This window comes from Haliotis rubra, unplaced genomic scaffold (assembly GCF_003918875.1).
Source record: "Haliotis rubra isolate DU_JTF1 unplaced genomic scaffold, ASM391887v1 Scf536, whole genome shotgun sequence".
Taxonomy (NCBI): Eukaryota; Metazoa; Mollusca; class Gastropoda; order Lepetellida; family Haliotidae; genus Haliotis; species Haliotis rubra.
Window position 1 is genome coordinate 697326 of NW_025767231.1, and position 24134 is coordinate 721459.

The 24134-nt window shown below is 40.3% G+C and overlaps 1 protein-coding gene across 5 annotated transcripts; it reads right to left on the minus strand.

The window, feature by feature from the left end:
* Positions 1-655: 655 nt before the first annotated feature.
* On the minus strand, positions 656-20679 carry LOC124253234 (ly6/PLAUR domain-containing protein 6-like). 5 transcript variants are annotated; one of them, XR_006892143.1, is made up of 6 exons: positions 6341-6635; positions 5799-6094; positions 4089-4169; positions 2807-2946; positions 1607-1852; positions 656-1424 (listed from the first exon to the last, which is right to left on the minus strand). XR_006892143.1 is itself a non-coding variant. In XM_046686973.1 (6 exons), exons 3-6 carry the CDS (start codon positions 5917-5919, stop codon positions 1685-1687), a joined length of 510 nt encoding a protein of 169 aa, XP_046542929.1. In that variant the 5' UTR covers positions 5920-6094; positions 11323-11399; positions 20599-20637; the 3' UTR covers positions 1443-1684. The 5 variants fall into 5 exon arrangements, 4 of the variants coding, with proteins under 4 accessions (XP_046542929.1, XP_046542928.1, XP_046542930.1 ...); XM_046686973.1 differs by lacking the exons at positions 656-1424; positions 6341-6635 and adding exons at positions 11323-11399; positions 20599-20637 and having other exon boundaries at positions 1443-1852; XM_046686972.1 differs by lacking the exons at positions 656-1424; positions 6341-6635 and adding an exon at positions 20599-20679 and having other exon boundaries at positions 1443-1852.
* Between the last annotated feature and the right edge of the window lie 3455 nt (positions 20680-24134).

Sequence of the window (24134 nt, forward strand, 5' to 3'; positions counted from 1 at the left end):
TACTCCATTCAACACATCAACATTCATTACCATTTCTCTAACATACTGCAAGAAAGGTAGTACTGCATACCCACTGCAAGAACACCATTTTAAGAAATAAGGTGTCATTTTTGTTGGAAACCTGAATGATGCTATACAGCTTCTTTGGACAAGCAGATGTGTACCCAGGATGGGGGGGTTGATGACCCATAGGGCCATGACATAGGTACAGTCAAGTAGGCACAGATAGCTTTAGGAGTCTCCTCATTGAGCCAATATTGCTGCTGACCTGTAGCTACAACATAGTTCAAGTATATTCACATTTCTGGCTGAACACTTGGCTGAATAATGTAACTGACTCAGTAATTTAGCTGAGCAACCAGTTAACATATCCATGTCTTTCAGATCATCAAAATTCTTAACACATACTGAATCTACTACATTCTCAATATACACATTATTATCAAACTTGCATAATGTGTTATTTATATCCAGCGAATTTTTGCAAACTTGATATTTAGGTGGTAAGAAGATCATGGAATTTGACAGCTGCTGTCCGCCATTTTTCTAATAAGAACAGACGATGATTGTTGACATGAGATCATTTTCCCATAGACCTTTTCCAAATGGGCAGAGGAATTCTTGAATAAAGTAGGACAAATGAGGACACACTCAATATAGCAAAGGAAGTTTACTGTTGCATTTAATGTACATCCATATTAACCTGACAATGTTGTTACCAGGTGTGTCCCTGCTCCTTCCTCTGTGTACACACTCAACTATGTACTCCCCTCTGTTATACCATCGGTATATCAGTACATCTGTTACACCATATCAGCACCACCTGCAGGGCCAACCTCCAGACAGACTTGATAGTCAATGTTTATTTACATGACTAACATTACTGCCATGCATTTTGTTTTGTGGCTACTCAAGTCATTTCACTGACTGTTGGATGTTAGCAGTAATTGTAGTCAGTGTACACCACACAACACATCACCAACTATGAGTGTTACAGTCAACACATACTGTTAGCACAAATGTCACTAACACTGAAATCATATTGCACATAGAAAAAGATCTCACTGTCTGATCTTCAAAACCTAGAAGGTTGATTTCTGGTACATAGTGTATTTGTTTATCACAGATATGCTGGTCACGACTGGAGATGAGGATTGTCAAAGCTACACTGACAATCCACAGCAATAAATACTGTCACTGCACTGCTAACACAAGCTGTTTCTACACTAATCATGCATCAACCCAGCTCTATGTTGGGGCCAGTCCGGACCTAGAGATCTCTTGCATTACATCCACATGTGACCACTAACTTTTTGGCTTGGGTTTTACCAAGAGGTTTATTCACTGTACAGGGCAACTTGAGGTCTGCAAACCCTCTGTATACAACAGCACAGTCGGACTCACTGTACAGGGCAACTTGAGGTCTGCAAACCCTCTGTATACAAGCACGGCTCACAGTCGGACTCACTGTACAGGGCAACTTGAGGTCTGCAAACCCTCTGTATACAACAGCACAGTCGGACTCACTGTACAGGGCAACTTGAGGTCTGCAAACCCTCTGTATACAACAGCACAGTCGGACTCACTGTACAGGGCAACTTGAGACCTGCAAACCCTCTGTATACAACAGCACAGTCGGACTCACTGAGACAGCACCAATATGAAACTCGGAGATGGCGGTGTCTCACGTGACACAGTAATGGAGAATCATGAGCAGTAGGAGACAGCTAGGGGCCAGGCTGGATGGAGGGGTAGCGATGTTGAGTACAGATAAAGACAGCTGCATGGCAGTCTTGTTGTCCACTGCTACCTCCTTGTTACAGTAGGATGTTCTGCAGCAGGATACACACTCCTGAAACAATACAGCACAATACAGAAGTAATAACCTTGTCTCTGTCTCTGATTGTATTTCACTATTGACAATACTTTTACCTAGAGTAAAAGGAGCGTCAATACCAAACTATCCATGATGGCAAATACTTGCAGCAGAAAGCAAACATTGCCATAATGGCTCGCCTTAACCCTTAATATTGAGAAGTGTTGAAATCCTACCATCAGCAGAACAGGTAATTACATTAATTACAGTCAACTACAGTTAATCAATACACATTTCAGACCTAAGGCAAACTGAGAAAGTAACTGGGAGGGGCTACCACAATGAAACACACAACCTTTGTTGCAGGATAATGGGAACTTTCGACAGCTCAAATTAGGAAATTTCAAGTCTGATACTGTGAAAAGGACATCCATGTTATTGAAACGATAGTAAACTGATTGTTATAAGAAACTGCATCTGTAGAAAAAGATAGCCCCCAGCTATATTGTTAGAGTGACATGGGATACTGAGAGGCCCAGGTAGGTGAGTGCCCAAACATCCTTAGCCCACACCACTGGGAACAGATAACACTGATTAACCCTGGTATTCTACATCATCCAGGCTATCATATCCATATTCTAATATTTCTATCCTGATAAATATCTGAGACCTGTTGACCAGTTTATTATGTTTTAGTGACAGTATCACCTCAACCGATTTAAGGCACTCGTGATTGCAACTGGACGGCAGTTTCTACAGTTGTAACATTGTGTCAAAATTGGACTACATGTGCCATGATAGCCAATGACTAAAGGGTATATTTCACATCAGGACAGAGATATATACTGGAATATCAACAATGATCAATGATGTTACTGCATTTATGTGATATCATCTCAGGACTTATTTTTCCATCTTAAGACTTCCATGAATGGTGAATAATGTGATACATACACATTGAATACTAATATATACTTCAGCTGGTCTTACTTTGAGTGACTGACTATCTGTTGCACGGCACCCAACATGGCTTCTGCTGCACTGGGAGGGTGCCACACACTCCTTGTTGACCAACACACTTGAGCCCGTCGCTGACTCGAACCGATGGACTGTCCGGCATACTGTTTGCGCTGTGTCACAACAAAAAATGCTATTTTTTTACACATACTGCAGACTTTGGTGTATACCAGTTTGAGTGTACTCAGGTACATCTTGATAGTCACATTTATTTTTATAAACCGTACAGAGTTGCATCCCTTAGTCATACCACACATGCATGGGTTAGATCATGGTCTGCCATGGTTCATATGGTTTGACACACCATCTAAAATCTCATATGCTGTGATATAACTAAAACATTTTCAAAGCAGTAAGTCAGATGCAAATCACAAATCAATCAAAGATTCCGTGTTGCCTTTATCTATTAATATCCAGAAGACAGTCATTGATATATGCCCAATGTTGTTTATTGAAATTTATCATCCAAAACTGTGTTCCTGAGGAGATATTGCTTGTGTGAGATTAAACGATATCTCCTAGGAGATATTGTTTTGACAGTAGATTTTGTACAATGCCCTGACATCAATTACATGACTCACAATGCTATGAGGTAAAAAACTTGATGACATCACAATGCTATGACATCGCTGCACTGCAAGTCATATGGCAGTACCGTGTTCAGAGATGTACATTTTTCAATGAAAACTAAAGAAGAGTGACTTTTATGATAAATAGAATCTCACCCTCATGTCTTCTGATATCAAATATATCAACACTCCTTGATAAAAGTAAAAATATCCTTGGCAAGCCTTGGATATTTGTAACTTTATCAACTCGTGGTGATATCTTTGATATCGAAAGTTACTCGGGTGAGATTCTCAATTTATAATCCAAGTAACATCATTATGTATATGCAAACCAAGTTCATAACCCTGAAGCATCCTATTTTGAAAGATTTTACAGAAAACACTGGTTTACAGGAACTGTTTATCCTTAATTAAAGAAATAGACTGACTGACTGAGTTTAGTTTTACGCCGCTTTTAGCAATATTCCAGCAATATCACTGCGGGGGACACCAGAAATGGGCTTAACACATTGTGCCCATGTGGGGAATCGAACCCGGGTCCTCGGCGTGACGAGCCAACGCTTTAACCACTAGGCTACCCCACCGCCCTAAAGAACTAGAAAGATGCATTACCAGTACAAGGTGCCGTTACCACAGGGGTGTATATGATATATAATGCATATAATGAGTCCAATGCAATGGCTCACCTGCAGGGCACTTTATATCTGGAGCCCATCCATTGCACTCGCCGTTAGATGTCATGTTGGGGCAGGTCCAACACGTGATCACTACAGAGAAAAAGGCTCACATTGTGGTATGCATTGTTCAACTAGTTCAAGAATCGTGTAGCATAAAAAGAATACTTTCCCGTATAATACTAATTCAACAAGTGAATAGTTCCAGTATCTCACAAGCAAAAGCAGGTAAAATTATGGCATTACATAGGGACAAGCTTAATATTCGAAGATAATTCACTATATGCTTTCTTAAAACTTCATTTAATTGAAATATGGGAATTCCAATCATGAACTAGGTCAAGCCAAACTTCAATATTTAGCTATCATGTAAATATGAAATCAGTGGTTCATTCCTATATTGAGTTTCAACAGAATAATACAACTTCAAATGCATAACCGTTTAGACATATTTCCATACCATACAATCACCCTTCTTTAGATATTTAGCATCACAAAGTGCAAACATCACAATACCCAATGAATTAATTCGTGAAATTGTTGCAAGCTCCATTTGCGAAACAATGCCCCACATCAATGTTACATCAGCCATTTGAAGCTAGATTTTCCATTGTATGCAAATGTTGTTAACTTTATGAGGTTGATATATGTAAATGCTATCATGAATAGGAATTCAGAACTGGCATCATATCATTTCTTATTATCTTCTCAATGAAATTTGGGCACTTTATACCCAATCTGTATCTGGAGAGACCAGTCTAATCATCAGCTTTAAATGCTGTATTCATACGACACCACCAAACATCTCTTATGTAAGTCTAATTTTGATAAGACGTTAAAGTGTTAAGTGTGTAACAAAATATATACTACATGCATCCCTTTGTATTACTTTTTGAACCGAAACCTGGATTTGGCTTCATTTTGAAATACACACTGACAAAAGAGTATATAATAGGGGCTTGTTAAGAAATCTGTGCACTATGGTGTACTGTAATCTACTGCCATCAAATACAATATCTAGTCCCCTGTATGAGGAAAGATTTGTGAGAGTGTGGGTTCAGATCCCATAAGGAGTCAACTTGAGTGAGTGAGTACCCCACCGCCCTGTGTCAACTAGTGGTGTTCTGATTAATTGAAATCATCGAAGATTGGTCGCAGTGACCAAACGACCAAGCAATCGATCACCTTTTCTCATAAACGACCACAAACGATTCTTGAACTACTGTTTTAGCGTTTAAAACACTAGACGATGGTACATATCTTAGAAGTTGTCATGGCCTGAAAACATGTTTAATTCTTAGAAAATCACTTCACTTACTGAAAAGTCATCACTGAATAGTTCTTGAAGACTCTGGGAAGTTTATGTTCATACTAGTCATCACTTTAAAGTTGCAAGTTGCATCATTTTACACTGGATGTGAAATTTGCAAGTGCAGTTTGCGCAGTTTCTAAATAAATAAAAAAGCAACAGAGAACCATGTTATACTTATCTGCTATAACAACCTGAACAGGAAAATCTGAAATTGACGCTAACCAATTTTTGTTGATGACTGCTCGTTGGTAATGAACGAATTATCAATTGTGAGATTTCAACCAATTCCCAACACTAGTGTCAACCTGAGAAAGTACTGGAGCTTGTACTTTACTGAGAAAGTGTAATCCCAAATAAATCAATGTTACATATGTCCTCTTTTCTAAAGATTGTGTACAACAGATACTTACTGTCTTCTGTCATTTGTGCGTCAGCCTGCACGACGAGATCCTTAGAGAACACCTGGGTGGAGTACACCAGCACACACATGAGCACAGCAGCCATCCACTCTTCGTTTAGACACGCATACATACCGACAGGAAGGTACACTCACTCTGACATCAGGTAGCACCGCTGGAGCAATCTGTCTGTTCCTGTGTGTAGTCTGTGCTATCAGTGGAAGTATATGTGCCACAGCTCGCAGATGAGATCCACAGATGGAGTTGTGGGCGTCTGCCAGGTACACCTTCACACCTCCATGAGTTCCCTGTAACATAGTAAACACTCTTCCATACAGTCAGTCAAAAACAACCACTTTAGACATTATCTTACATAGTGAGTCACATTAGTGGTTGTGCTAACCAGCCAAGCAACACAGCCATGAAGCATAATTCATGTCACACTTCAAGCCAACACTTGTATAAATACAATGTAACAACCTCGAAACAAATCAAAGAAGTAATAATCCTGAGTATATCTCCCTGCAGTTACACCTAACATTGACTGCACCTACCCGAGTGATGCCAAGATGACAGTCCACAAGCAATTCCCTTACAGCAGAGAGGAAAAGGCCACTGCCGAGATACGATCCTTGGTCCAGTGACCATGTGATGACTCACACCCTTGCTGCTGCACTGCCTATCGATCAAACCAATCTAACAAAATCCCATTGATGCAGTGGTATCCAGGCCTCAGCGAACTTGCAACATCTAACTCTACCTCACATAATCACTGCAATGATTACATTCTTTCTTAACCGCTGGTCTTCATCACTGATGTAAATTCTGACAGAACATATTTGCTAAAGACAGCTCAATATAAGAGAAAAATCAATACATTCTGGATGTGGAATTGAGGCAGCTATGGTAGAAATGAATCACATCCAGCACACAGCAGCAGGGTTTTCCATGTCACCACACTTCTCATGCAATGAGCTAATGCAACATTTGGAAATTCTGACAACAGTGAAACTTGGACTCGTCTTTGCACTGACAACTACTGCAGAAGATGCATCTACATTCTATTCCATACAAACACAGCATTGGTATAACAAGGTGAGCTATGACTGCTATGTTTGCCCGTCTCAAACCACACCTGACAGGTGCGTGGACAAACAGCTAGTGAACGTCTCATCATGCTCACCTAATTAACACCAAAGATGGCAGTGTACATTTAACAAAAAGTATCTGGTAAACACTTTCAAGTATTGCTTTGGGCAAAGTGAACTGAATGGCTTGGTTACATTATTTAAATGTTAACATCACTGCATGTTAATGTGTGACACTGTAGAACAATATCATGCCATATATTATTGCATGTAAAAAATGAGGGAAACCTGTAAATGCATATCTTTATACATTTTCCCCTGAATTCGAAAACTAACATAGAACATCTCATGACAATTTCTTACAGTTCTAACAAATGAATACTTTATCTATATACAGTTAACATATTTTAGAAAAGCCCATACTTTAATGCAGACTTGTTTTTACACGGAGAGATTTCTCTATGCTTCTCAAGAAAAATTTGAATTATAAGCAGTAGTGCAATGGACAGAATCTTTTCTGTTTCCATGTGGATAGTTAGAATATATTATTTTTGATCATATTATAATTTCCCTCCTTACTCTTATCAGCATGGAGACATTCTGCATTATGACAGTCCTATTGTATTTGAAAAGCATTACTTTGAATGAGCACTCAAACACAGTTGAAAGGGTCGAGTGCTTTGTACGCAAAAGCTTGCACAAGGCAAAGTTGTAATGAGTTTATTCATAGAGTGAAATAGAACTCTACTTTCTAAGCGAAGGCCATCAAGCAAACTAGCAATAAATCTATGCCGCTCATGTCGATGCCTATGCAACAGCATCTGTCATGTGATGCTGTGCCAACACCTTCGCTGATACTTGTGCAAGTGGCCTGACAACATGGAACTTGTAACAAAATCCTAAATATGACATGTTACATCTGACCAATTTCTAAATGGCATTGTGTATTCATAACATGAAACATAGGCATCACGTGATATTTGGGGAGTATTAAAAATCAGTGACCGGTAAATTAATTTCCTGCTCAATAACCTATCACCCTATTATGTACCTATACATTTCTCGTTTGAATCAACACATGACCTCTCAACATGCTGAGGGGATTGAAGTATATGATGTGACTCTAAACAAGTACTTGCAATAATTTTAATTATTAAGGTAGCTCCCACCTACCCTACTACAGTCAGAAGCCGAGGTTAAACCCTAAATCATCATCATCATCAGTACTTGCAATAGGAAGAAACAGGAGAGCCCACCTCTAAGTCAAAGTATCCACTACAATCTCCAGTAAGTTTGATGCTGTTCCCAGGAAGTGTGATGAGTACGAGCTGTTCCCTCCCCATATACTGGCAGTGACAGAAGCTATGAGACCTTCCTATCCAATCAGGGTGGATGAGGGAACAGTGCCCCTCCATTGTCCCAAAGCAGGAAGCACTTGCACAAATGTTTGACTTGTTAAAACAACAGTAGCATCTGAGATAGGATCCTCAGCAATTACAGACCCATACACCCTGCAGACATTCCGGACAAAGCACAGTATACAAATAAGTATAATGTAACACAACTAATGGCAAGATGCTGTGAATAAACAATTCTGTATTTCAACTGCAGCAACTTGTCAGAGCAGTTTCTGTTGTTGCTACAACTGTATTGGAGAAGTCAATATGTATAATGCCTTCTCATTAGTCATATACAAAACCAAAAAAGGCTACTCTAAAGCCTACTGAAGCAAAACAATGACAAAATTTGGATAAACAAAAAGTATCTTAGGAACATTCGCAACAGAGAAACTGACATAGAAAGAAAGTGTACCTATGAATAGAATACAATGCCATGTAAAACATAGGATGGTACCACAAAACTGAAACATGGAATATTTGGGGTACATGACATCAACAATTAGTTATTTTAAAATGAAGTTAGTGAACATTTTGATGAAAATAAACATCTTTCGTATTATTTAAATAATAATAAGAAATAACACTATAAACTATACGATGTTAAATGTTCTACTTAAAAAAACATCTTCTGCAACCCAAGAAGAAAAACTTCTTGAAGCCATAAAACACGTTTGGTAGGGAACTTGTTCCTGACATTCAATGACATATCACCAAATGTGTCATTAACCTTCATTTCTGCCAGTTTCTTTATCAGAAAGCTGTGCTGTTGTTTGAAAATTGGGATTAAGCAGATGTTTGACTTTGCTCAGAACCAATGGAGAACAATAACCTACTATAAACTATAAACTACAGCCAGCCTCCACTAGCTACAATTTCCAATTATGCAAAACAACTGATCAGCAAGAGGTTTTCAGATTGGATGAGATGCAGCAGTCATCTGATGAAACTGGGGGCATTGGAGGCCCAGCCATCAAGGGTGTCCCAATCCGCTGTGCGGAATTAGCCCTCCTATCGAGGGTGTAACAATCTGCTGTGCGGAATTAAACACATGATTGTGGGTTTGAATCTTTCTTCGCCTTGATTATGTTTCTAGGTTTGTCTGCACCATACCCAAACTCTTGCGTTTGATTAAACTTTAAAGAGATAAATGCCTGAAAGCTGCATCACTTCGTGCCATAAAATAAAGGGAATGCTGTTCAAAGCTGCGATTAAAACAACTCACTCCAATAAAACTATTAACACTTCCATAGATTTTAAGTGACACTAATTGAAGAGTTCTATTGAAAAAACAATATCAATATCTTAGTGTTGTTGGCAAGTTATTTAAAAAAACCCAAAAATTTCACTTCTTTTTTTGCCGAATCATGGAGAAATCTGTTTTGCAGGTCCTTCATACAAGAAAATATACAGCATAAATTAGTATAACGTATAACCGAATAGAAATTTCTGCTTAAACAATACAAAGCCAAATTATTTTAATCAGTAACATTTGGGTGAATGTTAAAAGGTACACATATTAGATGTATCACACAAGCAGAATGGGCAATGGGGTAGTCTAGTGGTCAAAGCGTTTGCTCGTCAAGCCAAAGACCCAGGTTCGATTCCCCACATGAGCACAATGTGTGAAGCCCATTTCTGGTGTTCCCTGCCGTGATATTGCTGGAATATTGCTAAAAGTGGCGTAAAACTAAAACTCACTCACTCACAAGCAGAATCTGGAAATTGTACAACAGAAGGTAATATATCGGTGAGGTACAAAATACCTTGTCTCAAAAGAATTAATATTCAGACCTCTAAGTGCTGTGCTTTTCACATTGATCTGTTTCCCTGTAATATTAGATAGCTCCGAATTCAACTGTAACAGTAGATCCCTCCCAATTCAACCGTAACAGTAGATCCATCCCAATTCTACCGTAACAGTAGATCCCTCCCAATTTCTCCGACCTTCAGATTGAAAAACAAAACTTGGAAAAATACAACAAAAAAGAACAATCCAAGTAGGTGATTATTTAATCATTGACAGTGTATGATTTAAAAAATGAATAAGTTGAGAAGTATGTGTTTCATTCACAATAGACAACATTTTTGTGAAGTAGGCAGATAATTTGGCTGTTGACAGATTGCACTGCTCGAGCAGGCAGTTCTGTTTGTGAGACCCTAATTACTTCCAATCACAGCCAGCAGAGTGCATCATAAACACTGTCTATACCTATCTAAGGGCACCAGCCTAACCCAATTAGGGACAATTGGCCAGGTAAATATGTGCCATTGTAGCGTGCTCTGAATGGGAGAGGCCATGTTAGTAGATGAAAGTGCTATATAAACACCATTTGTGTTGATAAGATACAGGCTGCCTGGAACACAGCCCTGAGAAACACTGAGTACACCTATTACCATTACGCCACAATAACCACTACTTGACATGAAAGCAAGGGAAGAAGAGCTGGAAGCAACATACCCTTCCAAGGACAAAGGAAGTATTCCCTGCCTCTGCAGACCTTATATGACATTCAACATCCAGCTAAAAGTGGTATAAAGATTTAAGGTGACCTCATTTAGACTGAGTTCAAATATTGGTTCATTGTGGGTATGCTTGTCATGCCATAAGGAAGCATGGTGATTCATTGTGACAAAGACGTATATATTTACAACTTTAGTGTAAATATGTACGCCATTGTCACAACTATGGCTGTGATAAGCAATGATAAACAATCATGTTTTCTTCAGTCACTCCTTTCGCCTTTCTGAACCTTAGGAAGCCTGCTTTTACTTGGGGAGAAATTATGTTGCTATATATAGCAGAGGCAGCTCTTTCACATAAAAATATCACCACAATATTGATTGTTTTCTTTTAGAAAATCAAGTAAATGGCAATTCAAACAAGAAACCGATCTATATGGCAAGGTCTGAAAACTCACTAAGATACATGTTAAGGTGGATACCGATATTGAAGGTAGTTCAGAAGGGGCATGTCAGCGTTAGTTCTTAAATGACATTTTCAATTATGGAGAGTCTACAATAACTCCAGGTGTTAAAGTGTTGTGTTACCTCTCACTTCACCTTGCAACACAGGAAACCAAGTACCATGTAGTTGTGACCCCACTGACAGATGCTGACAGCACTTGCTGATGGAAGGAAGAACATATGCATTACGGTTTATATAAATGTTTAGATAAGCTTTGTTGGTTTTATTATTGATCCAAGATTATTAAATAAACACCTCCAGTACAAGAAAAATTCATGAAAGCAATATTCATATAATACCTGATTATAAGCTAAATACTTGAGAGAGTGAGTGAGTTTTAAGCTGCACTCAGCAATATTCAAGCTATATGGCGGTGGTCTGTAAATAATCGAGTCAGGACCAGACAATCCTGTGATCAACAGCATGAGCATCAATCTGCGCAATTGGGAACCGATGACATGTGTCAACCAAGTCAGTGAGCCTGACCACCCGATCCTGTTAGTCGCCTCTTACGATAAGAATGGGTTACTGAAGATCAATATTCTAACCCGGACCTTCACGGGTCCTAAATACTTGAAGCAAATCATTAACAACTGTAAGTATAATAATACACCTGATGAGATCTTCTCCACATGACCCAACAAAGGGACCTACCACTGATCAAATGTACCATAAGTCATCCCTGCTAGTAGTGATTAGAAACTAGGAACTTTGTGCTACAATAATTTTCCTCAAATCAGATTATGCAAATGATCCAATAACAAATGGATGGTCTAAAGACAATTGTGCGATTACAGCTGTGCCTTGCTTGGGTGCAGATCGACTCAGCAAATGTCCGCCCTCCCCTCCAGATGCAATACTCTGGTAATGATAGTGCCCTTTTAGGACGTGCTCACCTTTAGTTCAATGGGCTAGTGCTCTGCTACAGGCAGTGCCATTTTAGGTCATGCTGAGCCGTATTTACTAAAATCTTTCAACATCCCATACCTTCGTGTAGTCACCATTATAAAAGTATTTATAACGTCACAACTCAAAATTCCTCATCGTAGCTTTGCAAGTATCTCCAGTGATAACAATGAACACACATTTGATGTATTACACAATCTCAACACTAACATCCTCTTGGCCTCACTCCACACACGGGTAACCACAACAATCTTTTCATTCTGCACAAAATAGTTGAAAGCAGTCAACAGAACTGCATGCCCCAGTCACATTCAGCTGAAGTTGAGAGAAGGATCCTTCAAGTGGGCAAACAAATCAGTGTCAACTTCTGCTCCATTAAAGCTCCTACAACAAGGGATGTTAATTCCTGGTTGCATCTTATGAGGGGTGTAGCAGTTAGGTAATTCACACCTGGCCTAGATGGTAATACCTTGGTAGCTTACCTCAACAAAAACAGCCTTGGGCTTTATCCAAGAAGACACAGCACTCCTTATCAGAGTCTGTATTTCTAACATCTGCACATATGAATCTCCATCTGCTAATATATAGTGAATTCAAACTTGGGTTATTAAGAGTGGGTGAGTATGGTTTTACACCGCTTTTAGCAATATTCCAGCAATATCACGGCGGGGGACACCAGAAATGGGCTTCACACATTGTACCCATGTTGGGAATCGAACCCGGGTCTTTTCGGCGTGACGAGCGAGTGCTTTAACCACTAGGCTACCCCACCGCCCGGGGTTATTAAGAAGGACACAAGTGGTTGAGGTCAAACACCTGTATTTCAGGGCAGAACTTGTACTGCATGTAATAAAACCATTAAACAGTGGAATGCATTTCTTATCAGTGGGTTTACTTCAGGAAAGGTGTAAATCATCCTCTTTGGAGGAGAAAAGTACACAAGTAAGCTCATAGGTTAATTCATATTCAGTTTAAATGCTAACAACCTATTTGGACAAACATTGTTTGACAGACCATAAGTTTATGATGGCATTTCTACATGACCCGATCTGCCTTAAGAACTACATCTTAAGTTACTACTTGTCATGGTTGGACATAGTAACATATAAAAAGACAAAGCATGAATTTTTTGGTAATACTGCTGTTGGAGTGGCTGTTATAATCATTTGTTAACCATATCATTCTTGCCCAGTGATTCTCCAGTGTTGGGCCTGTGACCAGCATGTTTATTGTGTATGACACAAAATACAGTCCATATGAAAATGAACTTTATTGGTTTGTGTTAATGTGTTGATTAATAAACAGAAGATGCAGTTTTCAGTGAGTTGTTACCTTTAATACAATCTTCATACCTTGGGATGATATTTTCTGAGACACTCAATTTATTGAAAACTGTTTAGCATAGATATTTGTCATCATGGGTATGCCATCACATTATAACCATCTAGTGTTTTGCTATGGCCATCATCAATAGTTATTAGAAACCCAAATCACTGATTTGATTAGAACAAATATATCATTATATGCATTTCCTTCACTCTTGGTGTCTTGTATGTCCTTTCAACAAAATTTGTTTTATTTTTTCACCATCACAAAGCAACAGTATATACTTGTTTAGATAACTTTATCATAAAATTGAACCATATTTAGTTTTCAAACAATTTATACAACTGAAACTGTTCAATTACAATAGCTCTCAACTCATTCAAACAAACCATTGGCCACATCATTATGTTTGAAAGCTGTTAACACTATATAGATTTTAGTTATTTGACTGGTTAAAAATAAGTGGAAATCCCCTTGATGTCACAAATGTCCGCATAGGGGTGTGAGTCTCAAGCTTTGGAGCAAGCTATGCAGACAAAGCGTGATCCTTGTTTTTTCTGGCCAAGCAGAAAGGATGTTAGATGGGCACCAGCAAGGAGTGTGAAGTTGTACCCGCCAACTCTCAAACAACAGAAGACTTTTAAATTTGAATAACACAGACCCTAAGTACAGGGCCACTAGTTATGGTGTGTCCACCCATGCCTTCCACCCACTCGCTAACCGACAGATCCTAAGCACTTGGCCGCTAGTTATGGTGTGTCCACCCATGCCTTCCACCCACTCACTAACCGACAGATCCTAAGCACAGGGCCACTAGTTATGGTGTGTCCACCCATGCCTTCCACCCACTCACTAACCGACAGATCCTAAGCACTGGGCCACTAGTTATGGTGTGTCCACCCATGCCTTCCACCCACTCACTAACCGACAGACCCTAAGCACAGGGCCACTAGTTATGGTGTGTCCACCCATGCCTTCCACCCACTCACTAACCGACAGATCCTAAGCACAGGGCCACTAGTTATGGTGTGTCCACCCATGCCTTCCACCCACTCACTAACGGACAGACCCTAAGCACAGGGCCACTAGTTATGGTGTGTCCACCCATGCCTTCCACCCACTCACTAACCGACAGACCCTAAGCACTTGGCCACTAGTTATGGTGTGTCCACCCATGCCTTCCACCCACTCACTAACCGACAGACCCTAAGCACAGGGCCACTAGTTATGGTGTGTGTCCACCCATGCCTTCCACCCACTCACTAACCGACAGATCCTAAGCATGGGGCCACTAGTTATGGTGTGTCCACCCATGCCTTCCACCCACTCACTAACCGACAGACCCTAAGCACAGGGCCACTAGTTATGGTGTGTCCACCCATGCCTTCCACCCACTCACTAACCGACAGATCCTAAGCACAGGGCCACTAGTTATGGTGTGTCCACCCATGCCTTCCGCCCACTCACTAACCGACAGACCCTAAGCACAGGGTCGCTAGTTATGGTGTGTCCACCCATGCCTTCCACCCACTCACTAACCGACAGACCCTAAGCACAGGGCCACTAGTTATGGTGTGTCCACCCATGCCTTCCACCCACTCACTAACCGACAGACCCTAAGCACAGGGCCACTAGTTATGGTGTGTCCACCCATGCCTTCCACCCACTCACTAACCGACAGACCCTAAGCACAGGGCCACTAGTTATGGTGTGTCCACCCATGCCTTCCACCCACTCACTAACCGACAGACCCTAAGCACAGGGCCACTAGTTATGGTGTGTCCACCCATGCCTTCCACCCACTCACTAACCCGACAGATGCCTTCCCGGCCCACTCACTAACCTGAAGGGACAGACCCTAAGCACAGGGCCACTAGTTATGGTGTGTCCACCCATGCCTTCCACCCACTCACTAACCGACAGACCTAAGCAAAGCACATGGTGTGTCCACCCATGCCTTAGTCACTACCCTAAGCACAGGGCCACTAGTTATGGTGTGTCCACCCATGCCTTCCACCCACTCACTAACCGACAGACCCTAAGCACAGGGCCACTAGTTATGGTGTGTCCACCCATGCCTTCCACCCACTCACTAACCGACAGACCCTAAGCACAGGGCCACTAGTTATATGGTCCACCCATGCCTTCCACCCACTCACCACCAGACCCAGCACAGGGCCCTTCCACCCATGCCTTCCACCCACACTAACCGACAGACCCTAAGCACAGGGCCACTAGTTATGGTGTGTCCACCCCCATGCCTTCCACCCACTCACTCACTAACCGACAGACCCTAAGCACAGGGCCACTAGTTATGGTGTGTCCACCCATGCCTTCCACCCACTCACTAACCGACAGACCCTAGTTAGTTATGGTGTGTCCACCCATGCCTTCCACCCACTCACTAACCGACAGACCCTAAGCACAGGGCCACTAGTTATGGTGTGTCCACCCATGCCTTCCACCCACTCACTAACCGACAGACCCTAAGCACAGGGCCACTAGTTATGGTGTGCCCACCCATGCCTTCCACCCACTCCAACCACTACCAGTTATTACCCAGTCCTCCAGCTAACCGACAGATCCTAAGCACAGGGCCACTGTTTGTGCTGCCTTCCACCCCACCTACCCATGCCTTCCATCATTACCCTGTCCACCAACCGACAGACCCTAAGCACAGATAGTTATGGTGTGCCCACCCATGCCTTCCCACTCCAACCACTACCAGTATTACCAGTCCTCCAGCCAGTACATTACCCTTCGCAGATACACAGTGAGATGAAACCACTAAAACACTTAATCCTCCAATTTTCAATTTGAAAAAAACATGCCTAATCCCCGACACAGATATTTTACACCAGTGTGGATTATTGTGATCCCCAGTTGATCCCATCAGCCTGCTGCCTCCACATGACCTCTTGTTAAAAGGGGATGAGGACACCCCCAGGATGCTATTACCACAACAATCACCACACTAAGCTTCAGCATTCACTGCTCAGATCTACCCTATACAGCCACACTTGCAGCACAAGTGACATTGCCACAGCACCTGTATCAGTCAGTTACCACAGACCAACAACAAAGAAGTAAGACACAACACTTTCCTATCTCAAAAGAAGGGTCATGTAGCTGTTATTTCATTATCTTGATGACACTATGAATATTTAGATATATACAGGGTATTTTAACTTGCTTAATCCAGGGAATATATAACTCCTTTTCAAACCCATATCCCACCAAACCGTCCATGAATTTGTTATATATATACAGGATATACAAAACAAGTAAACATTAAGTGGATGCTTTAAGATGCCTTCATTTCAAGTCCTTAGATAACTGACTTTTCCAACCAAATATTGCACTCCATTCTTGTGCTCTTCTGCTTTGGGTTGGTTTTTATCCACTATATACCCATTTAACCTTGTCATATTGTATACAATAAAGAGCGCAAACATTGGATAGTAAATGTGTCAGCAGTAGCAAACAGCCAGCAGACTGAAACAAATTACACTGGCCCCATGGCTTATAATAATAATATAATCAGTTCTCCATACTTGTGGGGCTGGTTTAGAGAGTCCTTAAGTTTTGCGTGATAATGGATAACACAGTGAAGACCTAGAACTGGTGTACAATGGACCAGCGGTTGAATCTGCAAAACTATATTGGTGTTCTTAAGTAATTCAGATGTACATAATTTCTCACCTTAACCAGTTCTAATCATGCTGATTTATTAGTTGTGACTTTGACATGACTTGGCCACATTGTTCCAGTTGTTTGTATTGACAACTGGGGAAATCATGGTGAGTCAATACCTTCCTTGCAGCCCTTCAGTGCACTCAGAAGGTGTGGCCTCGTCAAGAGCTCCATGTGAAGGTTATCATCTGAACCACTTACTGTTCACGACCTATGGTCTACACAGTGATGGGACAAACCAGCTGATGGTTGCCGTTGTTCCCCTCTGGAGCACCTACTCTGGGAGGGGGATAATACCAGTGTGCATGGGGACAAATGCAAAGCAGCACACACACACATCACTTGATCATGTTCCGCAAATACTAGCTCCACTCAACTGGTACATGTGTTAAATCTTCTGTCCACTGGAACACACTGCCTTGCTTAGAATAAAGCTCTGTTATTAGAAACATAAGGCATGATAACGAACAAGATGGTACATGATGATGCAGATGTCAGTACTTGGGTCCAGTCACAGGACAGCATTACTTCTTTCTGGCGTTTAACACTGCACACTTACATGTGCACTACCAAGCATTTGGTTACACCAACCAGTTTCATGGTTTTGGGATGTTGGTCATATCCGAAGTGCCATTTTGTTTGAGTCAGCATTCATAGCACAGAGAGCACTGACATGATTTTACTTTCTCAAAAGAAAAACGTTTAAATGTTAAATGTCTAACTTATATATCAAATTACTAGTTACTGCATAAAGAAGTAAAGTGTTACACATCTATATAGACTAACTGAGAATGTGTGCTTGATCAGAAATTTTAAGTGCATTGTATAAAACCAAGAGACAAATCATTACAATTAACTTTCCTAATAGCTGGAACAGCTTCCATCTTCATACACTATACATGTGATGAAGTAAGATCATATCTACACACTCAGAGGCAAATATTCTACACCGAGTCTGCCGCAAATGTCATGAAAAATTCCTTTCCAATTGCAACTTTCCCAATTTATGGTAATATATACAACAAAGAGATACTTTTTTTGCTTTTAAATATAACCTATATTTCACTGTAAACACGATTGAATAAATATGAAGACATTGTAACACTTATATTATTGCAACGCATCTCAAAACACCATGTTTAGATTAGAATCCTGAACAAATGCCTGCAAAGACTACCGGGTACTCATCTGAAATTGTGTTAAATTACTTGCTTTGACAAATGAATTTCATACTTTAACATTGTATACATGTATTTTGAACAACATTGTGCCAGTGTAACAAAATACTAAACAAGCCAGATATCACATTCCAGATGTCTGGAATTGCATAAATCACATACTGCATGATATTTAATTCATGTACCATTATGTTTCTCTTAGATCTACAACACTGTTACAAATTACAATGCTGTGGTAAAATTAAAAGAGAATATGTAAAGATAAATATATATATAAGAATGAACAAGTTAGTATAAACATATTATAATATGTTAACCCACACATATATATATATATATATATATATATATATATATATATATATATATATATATATAAAAATAAAAATACTGGTAGATCTGTGCTGTATAGCAAGCTGATAATGATATATATAAGCTATCAGATGTATATTCAACAGAAATCAGTGAACAGGTATCTTCTATATTTTTATTGACGTTATAGTTTCATGTATTTGTCTGAAATAACCTTTCCTATTATTTGTGATAAGGTGATGGGGATAATAAAAAACATAACTATGTTATAATTATGTATACCAGTACATAACAAGTACAACTGGCTAAGTAGATGCCCAAATTAGGTTAAGTGTTGAACACAAATATCACAGCAAACTGCTAAATGTCACCAGAGTTGCTGGGACAACAACATGCCTACTGCATGTCACAATTCCATGAGTGAGTGAAGTGGGTTTCAAACAGCATTCCAATTATATCATGTATATCATTATAATGACATGTCAGCTTAATGTCTGTGGAAAACTAAACGTGATACAGGCCTGAGACATTTAACACTTTGGTGAAACTGATGAGCCAGTGTGTGGTGCTGACAAACCTAGTGACATCATTACAGCAAATCAGGATTTGAACACACACTAAGAGGTTTCCGGTTCCCTTGGACATTCTGAGTTCGATACACACATTACATGATATTCTTATTTTAGTATAATTTCAAACACTGTGATATGTGAGTGAGTGAGTGAGTGAAATTTTCTGCAGAACAAGGAATGTGAACCAGGTGTTGATGTAACCTTTAACCAATTGCATGAGAAATTAACCAAGCAACTACACAATCCCTACCTTTTCAAGGAAAAAGCAATATCCAGGAGAGTAAGTGATATAGTGTTATGTATGTCAGCCTGGGTTATTGTGTCTAATACCTGCCAATATCTAACCTGATCATGCTATTAGTGAACTGTCACAGCTATTGTAACTGGGTGATTGATTTGACAGCAGACCATACACCCCAACAAGCAGCAGTGCTGACCGTGCTATGTCAACACTGTCCTACAGCATTAAAACATCTGATACCATCTTAATATGCCCCCTCATGAATAAGCCTTGCCCTAGCTATACCTTCCAGACAAGCCAAGGGTATTATGTGTCCCCAACATAGGCTGGCCTCTACCTGGCAATGTCAATAAACCAGGTGTATGTAGGTGAATTCATATGGAGCACTAGTAATCTCTCTTCCTGGAACAATATCCAGGATGTGTTAGAACAAAAGGAGGCTGCATTTTGGGAATATACATACATGAATACCCTCACCAGAGACAGAGTATGAAATGATACTCTCTGGATCAGATCGGTAGTTCTATACTAGTACTGAGTTGGTAGTTATTTGTGAAAGGTCTCTCAACCTTAATAAATAAATATAATTTTGAAAGGAATGGTGTGCATAATTTCAACTCCATTATGTAACCTAGATTTTTCTGGACACCTGTAAAAGCACGTACACGTCAGATATAAACAACTCATATGTTATTTGCGATCACACACCGGTTTTGCCTTTGGGTTTCCATCAGAGTGAGGTTTGGCACACAATACATACACGTATGATCAGTTGTCAGTAACTGTACCACTTCACTGTCGGTGGCAGAGTTTGATATTAGTCATGTTGACAACAACAAAAATCGATTCTAGTTTTCTGTTTTAAAGGTTTGATGATATAACAAACACACTATCTCCTTAGCTAGCCTAATAACATATACAACTTCTGCCGCCGATGTTGGTATCACACGAACCGGACAATATGTAAACAAATGAAAGGTGTCGTCTGACGTTCGTTTAGTGGTGTTGAAAATCACGTAAATGTTACTGCAGTACACATTTCTGATAAAAAATGTTTGACATACCACTGAACCAAGAAATGGCAGTGTCACCTATGATATCTAACAGATTAACAAACAACCGTAGGCTTACCTGCGTATAAGTCACCTGCAGCTAAGTTGTCGGTTGCGTCGTCTGCAACTGGCGAGAGTTTGGCACGAGGCTTTGTCTGCTCGGGCCGGTCTATTACGACGGGAGGGGGGCGTAATTGCTCGAACGCATAGCTCCGTATATCAATGTTATGTTCAAAGCTAGCTTGCTGCAACTAAACTTTATCTTCATATATTTCGTGCGATAATATTCTTATATTCAATTGTTTGGAAAAAATAAATTGATTTTTTTTATTAAGAAACCTGTGAGCAACTCTCGCTACAGTTCTGTGTTAACCTGAACGACTTCATAGAACCAGGATGTTTATATGTTGAGGCACTTGCTTATATCGAGGAAATGTATAAAGTATATTGAGGTAATATGCAATCAAATTACAAAACCCTCTGAGAGAGTGTGTAACAGTGTAGATTAGAACTTGTAAGCACGTCTATTTAACCCCAGGGCACTTCCTTGCGGTGCGGGCCGGTGGGGTAGCCTTGTGGTTAAAGTCTTCGCTCGTCACGCCGAAGACTCGGTTTCGATTCCCCACATGGGTACAATGTGTGAAGCCCATTTCTGTCCCCACATATTGCTAAGGAGTGGACGTCCACGTGTGACAAGCGCACGTGAAGATCACCATATACGCCTGATACACCAAATCGATTTGTTACGGCAACGTCAACGGCCGAAACAGCGTTGGGACGTCACATCAGTCGAAGGACTGTCCTCAGACGTTTGAGAGCAGGTGGAATACGTTGCTATCGACCATTCCGTGGAATGACACTAACACAACATCGACTTGAAAGACTGCAATGGACAAGACGAGTATACCGCTGGCAAGTGCGTGATTGGCGTAGGGTCCTCTTCACCGATGAAGGTCGGTTTTGTCTGCACAAAAATGACGGCCGACAAAGAGTTTACAGGCGACGTCGTGAACGTTTTGCAGCAGCATGCATTCAAAAAGTCCATGCCTATGGTGGAGATTGTGTAATGGTATGGGTCGAGGTGGCATTATTGGGGACCAAACGACACCCTTGGTAGTTATTCAGGGGAATCTCAATGCTAATGAGTACCGAAATCAAGTCTTGCAGCCTGTTGTCTTACGTTTCTTGAACAATCAACCAAATGGTGTATTGTTTCAGCAAGACAATGCAACTCCCCATACAGTAATAGCGACGAGAAACTTTCTTAATCAGAATAACGTTAATGTTCTACCCTGGCCTTCTCGATCACCAGATATGAATCCGATCGAGCATTTGTGGGATCATTTGGGAAGACAAATTCGTGGTCGCCATCACCCTCCACAGACAAGACGAGAGTTGGAAGCGGCACTGGGGGACGAATGGCAGCGACTGCCAAATGACGTCATCCGACGCTTGACGTCATCGATGCGACGTCGTGCACAAGCTTGTATCGAGGCTGCTGGCGGACACACGCGCTACTGACGTTGTGATCGTTTTGGAACAAACTTTTCTGTCTTTTGTGTGCGCAGTTCGTCAAAGGAATATCATTGTAACTTTGATATTTACCCCCTGACTGTTTGAATGTCAATGTCACCTTTCCGTTCTTTCAACCAGGTCATGATTTTTACACACAGCAAAGTACAAATGAATTTGCTACAAATTACATCTATTACATAATCCAAATCTTGTGTTGTTTCTGTTTTACTGATCTTCAAAATGACCTATACTTTCTTTTGCCCATGAGTTTAGATACTGAAAATAGTCCTACACCTAAAAAGTAAAACCTGCTCACCTCTCTCGTGATAAATCGTTCACTTCCTGCTATGAAATATTTCCTGCCGTTCACCGCTCCGACGGTGTGCGATGGTTGATAGCATAAACACCAATCCACGATCCTGCATGCATGTGATTATAGTGGGTATTGGGACCCTGTTGTTACGGAATCCCCACGTGAATATAGCCTCACAGACTTTTTTCATAAGTATCAATTCTATAATTATGCGTGTTTAATCTGAGAAAAGGCTTTATAATCAAATATAGTGGATGAGTGAAACTCCTATAGAAGTCGCAAAGTGTAACATTACGGCATGTGTCGGTGTTGATGAGCACACAGAGAGTGTTTAAACTCAACCCACGCACATTTCACACCCACGGGACAGAGCTTACCCCCCAGGGTGTCATAGTCAAATATACTGACACGAACTTGCGACACCATACTTGTGTACATGGATGTTGTCATTGTGTCAAAACAAAGCTTAAATAGCAACACGAGCCTGTATCAATAAACAGACGCAGACTATCTGTCTCATACAGACGATCGTTGACTTCATTTAAAACCGTTTATGTTAATGAGGAAGGGCGTGGCATTTTTGACTTTCCAACTCTGCAGTGTTAACCTGATCATACCAGTTACAATGTACATTCCACTAGATGAATATTTTTGCAAGAGTGAGTAGGTTTCTAAAGTTTGATCTATATGACAGCGGTATCGGTGAAAGCGTGATGCATGTATACTGTATATATTACAGCAACCAAATACAACTGTTTGAGAGGCATTCTAGAAGTTCTAGAATGACAAGTGTTTATGGATGCTATGATCAGCTTCTTTATTGTACTAGTGCGACGTTTCGGTACACATGTAGATGCTTATACCGTTTTCAACCTTTCCTCATGCTTGAACACGGTATTAGTACATCTATACCGAAACGTCGCAGTAGAACAATAAAGAAGCTGATCATCCATAAACACTTGTCATTCCAACCAAAATACAATATTCTAGTTTTTGTTTGGGTTGAGTTTGAACTCCCACTCTCAGGGTGAGGTATCTGATGGCCATGGATTAATTAATAGATACCTTGTGACATTCACAATACTATTTCTTTACTAATATAATCGAGCTGCAGGGTCAAAATATGCGGAACAATTTTCACGGAAATAGTACACGGTAAGATATGTTATGTTTGGCATTTCACTTTCACAGTAACAGTTGTTACGTTTGGCATTTCACTTTCTCAGTAACAGTTGTTACGTTTGGCATTTCACTTTCTCAGTAACAGTTGTTACGTTTGGCATTTCACTTTCTCAGTAACAGTTGTTACGTTTGGCCTTTCACTTTTCAGTAACCGTTGTTACGTTTGGCCTTTCACTTTTTCAGTAACCGTTGTTACGTTTGGCCTTTCACTTTCTCAGTAACAGTTGTTACGTTTGGCCTTTCACTTGACATTTGGAAAACTTTTGATAAAATATGTTTTAGGAAACGTAAATAGACACTTTCTAGATTTAAGATGCTTTCAAATCTCAATACAATGTATCTCGCATCCATGGAGAAGAACTGATATAACCATACTCTCAGAAAGTCGCAAGTGACACTTAACTGATAAATTGAATTACCCTCCTTTGCATAAAAACATGAAATTTAGTTTTCGTTGCTTGTTCTACTAACGATTGTTGTGTTATAATTTTGAATTTGTTTTTAACGTAACGCCAAGGTATATGTATGAATCAACCTTTTCCAAATCATCTGGTTTCATTTGGACACTTTTACATGAATCCAGCACAGCTGCCGCTTCGCGATCA

Bases quoted from the DNA above. Each gene is read 5' to 3' on its own strand.
- LOC124253234 (XM_046686972.1), bottom strand. From the start codon at position 5,919: ATGTATGCGTGTCTAAACGAAGAGTGGATGGCTGCTGTGCTCATGTGT. The intron at 2,947-4,088 runs GTGAGCCATTGC...GTTGTGACACAG, and splicing joins AGATATAAAGTGCCCTGCAG to CGCAAACAGTATGCCGGACA. The intron at 1,853-2,806 runs GTAAGACCAGCT...GTATTGTTTCAG, and splicing joins CAGATAGTCAGTCACTCAAA to GAGTGTGTATCCTGCTGCAG.